General features: G+C 35.5%; 1 protein-coding gene across 1 annotated transcript; it reads left to right on the top strand.

Annotated features, from left to right (window-relative positions):
* The first annotated feature begins 846 nt into the window (after positions 1-846).
* On the top strand, positions 847-4,457 carry LOC149830474 (uncharacterized). The gene is made up of 2 exons (XM_090015462.1): positions 847-1,288; positions 4,393-4,457. Exons 1-2 carry the CDS (start codon positions 847-849, stop codon positions 4,455-4,457), a joined length of 507 nt encoding a protein of 168 aa, XP_089871588.1.
* Positions 4,458-9,041: the final 4,584 nt, after the last annotated feature.

Here is a 9,041-nt window from a genome sequence, read left to right as displayed (position 1 = left end):
CATACCTGGCTTAATTTACTAATAGAACCCCATGAATCCCACCGGGATTCTTAATTGGATCTTCTTTACAATTACCAAACCCAGATTTATGGGATCGGGTCATATCAACGTGTACCTTGACCTGACCCCTACCATACCCTATAGGGTTAGGGTTTGGTGATAAACAAAAGGTCAGATTAGAATCTGGGTCGAAGCCAGATATGCTTTGTGAAATTTCATACCAAACCTAGGCCCGACCCAAGTTCTGACTAAGATCCACATGTAAAATAGATAAAAATATTTTATCAGATAAAATCCGGGTCTGGTTCATAAAATCCTTGTAGTATCTGGGTATGGTTTCTCTTATGGTGAATCAAATTAGACTCACATCCTACCATCTTCTCAAATCAGGTGGGGGTTTGGTTTTACCTGGATTGGAACCAAACACTCCCAGCTGACACCCCTTACTGCGGCTGCAAGTCGAAGCTGGTGTACTGCCTTGTTGACAATAAGGATATCCATGGCATCGATGGTTTCTCTTTTCCTAAAATCTCTGGTATTATCTCTCTTTCCTTCTCTAAAGGATTGTACATGGCTGAATACTTATCTTCCTTCTTTAGTTGCCATGATTTGTAGATTTGACACTATTTGTAACCCATCCTTGAGATAATGAGATATGCGTTGATCGGTGTTCTTTCGTGGACGTAGGTCTTTATGATTGAACCATGTCATCTTTTGTGTTGTTGTTTCCTTTCCTTCTCATCTACTCTCTTGTGATGAACTGCACATGATGCATTATTTTAACATGGTATCAGAGCGGGTTATCTGGATCAGAAGTAGTGGTGTTGTAGTACTTCTTGGTTCACTATGGCTAACAACACTCAGAATATCGAATATACTGTTCCTATCGTCAGTCAAGAGCAGATTAGTATCACTCTGAAAATCACTACTGTTCTACTTAATGGTTACAACTACACGACATGGGCAAAGTCCCTTGCTCTTGTTCTCAACAGAAAATCCAAGTTGGAACATGTTACGAGAAAGAAACCCAAGCCAGCGAAAACCGATCCCAGTTTTGAGGAGTGGGAGTCGAGCAATCATATGGTCATGGTATGGCTTCTGAATTTCATGGAGCCACGTGTTTCTGAAGGATTTATATTTCTTGATTCAGCTAAGGCCATTTGGGACGCGACTAAGGATCTTTACGGCCAACAGTATAATATGGCTAAGAGCTACCAGTTATCTCAAGATATTTATAATTTGAAGCTCGACGATATGCCCTTCAACAAATATTTAGGGCGACTAAGAGGTATGTGGGATGAATTTGATTCTTGCATTCCTCCCATTATTGATGCAGGCTCTTTCAAAAAGTGGAGAAATCACAAAAAACTCTTTCAAATGCTTGTCGGACTGGGATTGGCTTATGAACAACTTAGAAGCCAAATCTTAATGTCCTATGAATTGCCCTTCCTCAATGTGGCATGTGCCACTGTCATGCATGAGGACTCTCGTCGAAAGGTTATGAATGCAAAAAACAAAAAAGTCAATGAAAGGAGAGCAACACTCGTGACCAAACAAGATGAAAAACAATTAAAATTCTCTCAAGATGCCAAAATACAAAAATCGAAAGAGAAAAAATTATTTTGCACCTTTTCCAAGAGAGAACCATTCTCGGGAACGGTGTTGGAAGCTTAATAAATGGCCAAATGCGTTCAAAGGCAAACAACAATCTCACATTGCTCAATTTGAATTAAATGAGAAAATCTTAACTGTTGAAAAACTCACGCAGATTCTTCAAGGATCCACAAAGAATAATATGGCTGCCTTTGCATCTAAAGATTAAGGTATACCTAATGAATCTTTCTCTTGCTTTACCACTCATCCGTATGGATTATCGATTCTGGTGTATCTAACCATATGATAGGGCAGACTTTTTATTTAGAAAGCATCATATTTAATATTAGTTATAAACATGTCTTTGCTGCTAATGGTTCTCTTATGAATGTCGATGGAAGAAGAGAAGTTAAATTTTTTGGTAAAAAAGATAGTGCTTTTTATCTGGGGACATTAACGTCTAATTTGTTGTCTGTCAGCAAAATTACCAGATCCTTAAATCGTTATGTTATTTTCACTCCTACTGAGGTATTATTTCAGGACAAGAGGACATAAAGGATGATTGATATAGGAACTGAATCTCGTGGTCTTTACATTCTTGACAACCCAAATAAAGCATTGGTGGCATGATCGGATGTTGAAAAAAGAATGTGGCATATCAGGTTAGGTCATTCTTTCTGCAAGGTTCTAAGAAAATTGAAGCCCAGTTTAGACTTTGACTACAATAAATGTGAGACATGTCAATTTGCTAAAATGACTCGCCTACTCTTTCCCTCATCTGAGAGAGTTTCATCACAAAAGTTTGATATTGTTCACTCAGACGTTTGGGGACCTTCCCCAGTCCTATCTCACAAGGGTTACAAATATTACTTGACTTTCATCGATGAATTTTCCAGAGTTTCTTCGATTTATTTTCTCAAAACTAAAGATGAAGTGTTTGATCAATTTGTCAATTTCTACACTATGATTTAGACTCAATACAGTTGCAAGATCAAAATCTTGAGAACCGATAATGAGACTGAATATATAAATGATAAGTTTGTTGATTTTTCTACCAAAAATGGCATGAAACATGAGACCGCATGTGTCAGAACACCTCAACAGAACGGTGTCACCGAAAGAAAAAATTGCCATCTTCTTGAGATCACTAGGGCTTTGCTGTTTTAAATGAATGTTCCTGAAATTTTTTGGGATGATTCAGTTAGCACTGCTAGCTTTATTATAAATCTTCTTCTTACACGCAATTTGAATTTTAAGTCTTCTATTGAGGTTCTCAAAGAGAGAGAACACTCTATTTCTCATTTGAAAACCTTTGGATGCATTGCATATATTTGGAAACATCCTATGTTTAGGAGAAAACTTCAACAAAGAGCTGTCAAATGTGTGTTTCTTGAGTATTCACCTTCTCGAAAAGGATATTGATGCTATGATGCTAAAAATCATAAATTTTATGTTTCACGGGATGTCTCTTTTGATGAAAGCATAGCATATTTCAAAAAAAAGGAAAATTGTAGCAAGGGGGAGCAACAATTTAAGAATGATCTTGTTTTGCCTAATGTCACACTTGATAGTATTGCTTTAGATAGTGATATGCCGAATCTGACTAGTTCGATTTAGCCGATTAATGATAACTTCAGTCAAAATAAAGGAGTTGTTCTCCGTCGATCTGAAAGAATCACTCGAATGCCCAGTAGATTGCAAGACTTTGTTACATGTATTTCTACTACTTATCCTATTAAAAATCAAATTCAATATGAGCATATCTCCAAAAACTACGCTTTATATCTTGCTAAAATCTCAGAACATCATGAACCAAGTTCGTTTGATGAAGCCTGCAAACAGAAGTTATGGCATGATGCAATGAAGGAAGAACCTGAGGCCATGAAAAAAAAATGTAACATAGGAGTTTGCACCAAAACTAAGAGACAAAAACATTGTTGGGTGTAGATGAGTCTACAAGGTCAAGTATAAAAGTGATGGATCAGTAGAAAGGTTCAAAGCAAGAGTAGTTGCTAGGGGGTTTTCTCAAACTGAAGGAATTGAGTACATAGAAAAAACATTTGCACCAGTAGAGAAAATGAATTCTCCCATAATTTTATTATCCATTGCATGTAATAAAAATTAGAACTTATTCCAATTAAATGTTAAAAATGCCTTTTTACAAGGAGATCTCACTGAGGAAGTCTTCATGAAGGTTCCCCGTGGGCACCCCAGTTAGAATGATTCTAGTGTTGCTTGCAGACTTAAAATTTTTATATATGGTCTTAAGCAATCACCATGGGCATGGTACGACAAGTTGAGTCAGGCCTTAAAAGAAAGGGCTTCAGGAGGTGCGTTTTTTATAACTCTCTTTTTACCAAAAGAAGTGGCAAATGCATCACTATTATATTGGTGTATGCCGATGATATAATTGTGATAGGTGATAACATGAATGATATAGATAATGTCAAGAAATACTTACATAAAGTTTTCGATATTAAGGATTTGGAAAAATTAAGATATTTCCTTAGAATTGAAATCATGCATTCAAGAAAGTGATTATATCTCTCTCAAAGAAAGTACACTATTGACCTGCTGACACGCCTATGGAGATGAATCATAAACTCGAAAAAGCTGAATTAGAACCAATCCAAGATATTAAGCAATTTCAAAAGCTTGTTGAAAAAGTTATTTATTTGAATGTTACTTGTCCAATTATTGCATATGCTATGGGAGAAGTTAGTAAATTCATGCACAACCCTCAGAAGTGTCATAAAGATGTTGTTGATCGCATTCTACGATACTTAAAAAAATCTTCAGGATGTGGTATTTGGTACAAGAGAAATGAGAATATAGATATTTGTGGTTACACGGACGCTGATTAGGCTGGCAGTACTCTCGACAAAAAATTCACTACCGATTTTTGCATATTTGTGGGTGGTAATTTGGTATCCTGGAAAAGTAAAAAACAGAAGGTTGTATCTTGTTCAAGTGCTGAAGCAGAATACAGAGTTATAGCTACTACAATATGTGAATTAACCTAGACTAAAGCGCTTATTGAAGAGATGAGATTCAAAGTTCAAACTCTGATGCCTATGTATTGCGACAATCAGGCAGCTATACATATAGCTGAAAATTCGGTGTTTCATGAAAAAACGAAACACATAGAAATAGGTTGTCATTTTGTCAGAGATAAAGTGCAAAGCAAAGATATATCTACTTCTTTCATAGCTAGTACAGATCAACTTGCATATATTTTTACTAAAGTCGTGCCCAAGGATAATATGTACAGAGTTCTTAACAAGCTGGAAACTCATAATATATTCGCCCCTCAGCTTGAGGGTGAGTGTTGATGATAAGGATATCAATGGCATCGGTGGTTTCTTTTTTCCTAAAATCTCGGTTATTATCTCTCTTTCCTTCTCTAAAGGATTGTATATAGTTTGATACATATCCTTCTTTTTTAGTTGCCATGATTTATGGATCTGGCACTATTTGTAACCCATCCTTGAGATAATGAGATATGCAATGATCAGTGTCCTCTGGTGGACATAGGTCTCTATGATTGAACCATGTTATCTTCACCAACCCGAGGTTAGCCAATGCGCCTTTGGTGACAAGAGGATTTTTCCGATAGATTATAAAAAAAAAATCATTTCATCTCTCTTTCTCGTAAACACAGCTGCTTTTTTTATTTAATAATAATAACAGTTACTATCATTGCACTAGGTTAAATCAGGTTATTGAACATGGGGCAATGATTAAATAAAATGAATGTTTAATCATCCTATGGTGGCTGAGACAAGGGAACAGAGGCTTCATCATGTGCCTCTTGAATGTTTTTCAAGAAAGCCTTTTGCCTTATTCCATTGATGGTGTTGCAATGATTCTCGCCAGTAGGCCCATCAGCATTCATCAAACACTTTTTTTTTATATTTGTACTAAAAAGCCGTCCCCAATATCATAGACCTAACTGCGCCAACTCTGCCTGCCATACTCATGGTTGTCGTCCTGGCAGTGTAAAACTTTGTGGGCTTACCCCTAGACTTGCGCAAAAGTGACACCCATGAGATTTGAACTTATATTGTCTGCCTAGTGACCTAATCCTCGCGGAACTTATATCTCTTATGAAACATGACATTATTAGGGGCCGTTTGGATGGCAAGGAAAAAAACCTGGTTTTAAGAAAAAACAGATTTTGTCAGTTTTTAACCTGTTTGGATTAACATACCAGGTTTTATACATCAAAACACTTTTCTCTCACGAAAGATGACATTACTAGGGGCCGTTTGGATGGCAAGGGGCAAAACCTGGATTTAAGAAAATCAGATTTTGCCCGTTTTTAACCTGTTTGGATTACCAAACCAGGTTTTTGGTCATGAAAAAATAATAAAAACAAAAAAATAATGCCGGCCATTTTTCGGCTAGCAACCGGCTGGGATAGTGTCTCCCGGCAAGGGCAGAACCTTCCTGGTCATTTTCCGGCCGATGGCTGGCAGGAAAGTGTCCGGAATATAAAAAAACTGAAAAAAGAAAAAGAGAAGAACAGAAAATGAAAGTCTGGGCCACCCACCGGCCAGAAAATGACTGGATGGCGTAGCTTTGCATGGGCAACACTATTCATGCCATTTTCGGCCGGTAGGTGGCCTGAAAATGGCCAGACGACTTAAAATCGAAAAAATAGAAAAAAAAAAACTCGCTGGTGCCTGGCGGAAAAATGGTTGGACAACATGGATTTAAAAAAAAGTATCGTTTTCTGTTCACTTGATGGTCGGAAAACAGCAGGGACTGTACCATCCATGCCGAACAAATACTGGCCGACTAATTTCCGACAACTGCCCGGCCGAAAAGTGGTCAGACGATGGTTAAGTGTGTCAAGAAGAAGGGGAGGGGGGGGGGGGGATAGTGGTGATAAACCAAGTCGGCTAAATGAAAAAAATGGTGGTGGAGCAGTCTGTCACAAACTGTGTTTAAAAAAAAAAACAGCTTAGTTTTATGGCATCCAAACGGCCCAAAACCTTTGAAAACTGGTTAATGTCCAAAACCAAGTTTTCAACCTAATTTTGAGCGTCATCCAAACGGTAACATAGAGTTTGAATGGTACATTTTCAATACTGAAGACAGATCATTAGCACCTATCTGTAGAAAATGCACTTCTCTCAACTCATGGGATCGCTGAACGAGGCTCTGGATTTAATTATAAAACTTAACATACTGCTGCTTCACAATGGCGTTTTGTATTTATCCACCTTAATTTTCAAAACTTTAAATAAGACCCCACATTTTAAGAAATTGGTGGGTAAGCCCCTTGGGGTGGCTCCTATGCTACTTAGTATACGCCCTCCTTTTCGTTAGGCTAGTTTTATGTATTTTTTTTTCACATCTAACACACGGTAGATATGATCTATAGGTTTTGTTTAGTGGAAACAGGCTTTTGAATAGAGGAAATCTGACATGTATACAGGTTTTTCTGGTGATTCAAAATCAATGGTTACTAAGGTACCAAATTTTCCCGGCTCAGAAAATATGTTTTTTAGTTGAAAAAACATGATCCAATAATTGATTCCCTCTAAATTAAGCATGTCAAAGACATCTAACAGTTCAAATCTATCATAAAACACTTAAAACCTATGGGGCAAAATGAGAAATAAGGACTAATATATTCAGTTCCCATATATATATATATATATATATATATATATATATATATATATATATATATATATAGAGAGAGAGAGAGAGAGAGAGAGAGAGAGAGAGAAATGTGTTGTTTAGGCTCATTTTTTCGTTAGGTCTAGTTAGGCCCCTTCAAAAATCATAGTTTTAAGTATTTTTTTTCTCACATCTAATACTGCAAATGTGATCTATAGGTTTTGTTTAGTGAGAATGGACTTTTGGATCACCCAAATCTGACCTGTATACAGGTTTTTCAAATGATCCAAAATCAATGGCTACGAAGGGACCAGTTTTTCCTAGCTCATAAAAATATATTTTTTTGTTGAAAAAACATGATCAAAAAATTGATTCCCTCTAAATAAAGCATGCTAAACACATCTAACGGTTCAGATCTATCATAAAACACTTAATACTTATGGGGCAGAACCAGAAATGAGACCTAATATGTTCGGTTCTCATATATATATATATATATATATATATATATATATATATATATATATATATATATATATATATATATATATATATATATATAAAAAGAAAGAGAGATAGAAATGTTTGAAAAAAAAAGTAGGTGTCATCATATGTCATCAAGTTGATGGGACGATATGAATTTGAAACGCAGATGGGCAAGGGGAACCCAGATTTTTACCTCAATGACCTTGCGAGTGAATGAGGTGAGTTTCTTCGATAATTAGAAAAAAGGAACAAAGAAGATACGGCCATTGACACCTGAATTCAAAAAAGAAATGAAAACTAAGACAATGATATAGTTTTGATAATTTTTAACTATAAAATATTTTATATTTTAAAATAAAATGTATTTTTAAATATTATTACAAATTGTTAAAAATTATCAAAAGTATTAAAACAAAGTCCATACATGTCAAGAAAAAAAAAGGTTTGGGTGTCATTTGCACTTTACCCCATAGTTTTTTAAAGCTTATTGTTACATGAAGAAGCTCGCTTTCCCGAAAACTTGTTTTAGAAGCTAAAAACTTCTCGCTTTTGAAAAAGAGAAGTAGTAGGAAAAGCTTTGAGAAACTCGCATTTGAAATATAGGTAACTTGATTCCTTTTAGTGGAAAGCTCGCTTCCTCGTTTCTAAAATTGATTCATTTTTCTTCCTTAATGCTTCTCTCACTCTTCTTCTTACTTATCTTTCACTTCTCCAACTTTTTAAGTTTTTCATATTAAAACGTAATACTGTTTTATAACATGTTGGTATTTTATGGTTATATATTTGTGTTCAAATCAAAATATTTTTTTTTTGCTCACTCATGCTTTATATTGTTTTTAATGTGTTCCTTTTTCATTTTTCATGTATTTGCATAATCACTTCACAAATGTATTCCCCTTCCCATTTCATACTACTTTTTTAACACTAGCTTTTTCATTTTTGCTTCATACATCACTTCTTGTATCCATTTAGTTTCTTCCCAACTATGTTTTACCCTATTCCACATGCACAAACATGGCAAATCCTCAAAAGTAAAAATGATACTTTATGATTTTGAAATGCCTAAATATTATCTCAAATCCAGTTTCCATAATATTGAATAAAAAACTACCATTGATTTGGTGATAAGGCATCATGAAGCAGGGATAACACTTGTTGATAGCTTTACAATGTCATTTCACCTTTAAAATTCACAGGTACAGGTTGTTTGAAACAATCAAACCTTATAGATGTTTTTGGCATGTTCTAAATGCTTGGGATCAGCTCTTGAATTGCATTTTTTTATTGAAAAAACATGTTTTTATGAGTCAGGTAAATGTAACACATTTTGA

The sequence above is a fragment of the Nuphar pumila genome, chromosome 8 (assembly GCF_984573655.1).
Source record: "Nuphar pumila chromosome 8, dmNupPumi1.hap1.1, whole genome shotgun sequence".
NCBI classification, from domain to species: Eukaryota; Viridiplantae; Streptophyta; class Magnoliopsida; order Nymphaeales; family Nymphaeaceae; genus Nuphar; species Nuphar pumila.
The sequence above is the reverse complement of the archived record's forward strand: the minus strand, read 5'-3'. Positions and strand labels throughout refer to the sequence as shown.

Coding starts and splice junctions, on each gene's coding strand:
- LOC149830474 (XM_090015462.1), top strand. CDS start 847: ATGGCTAACAACACTCAGAATATCGAATATACTGTTCCTATCGTCAGT. Junction 1,289..4,392: donor ATATTTAGGGCGACTAAGAG/GTATGTGGGATG, acceptor AAAAATCTTCAG/GATGTGGTATTTGGTACAAG.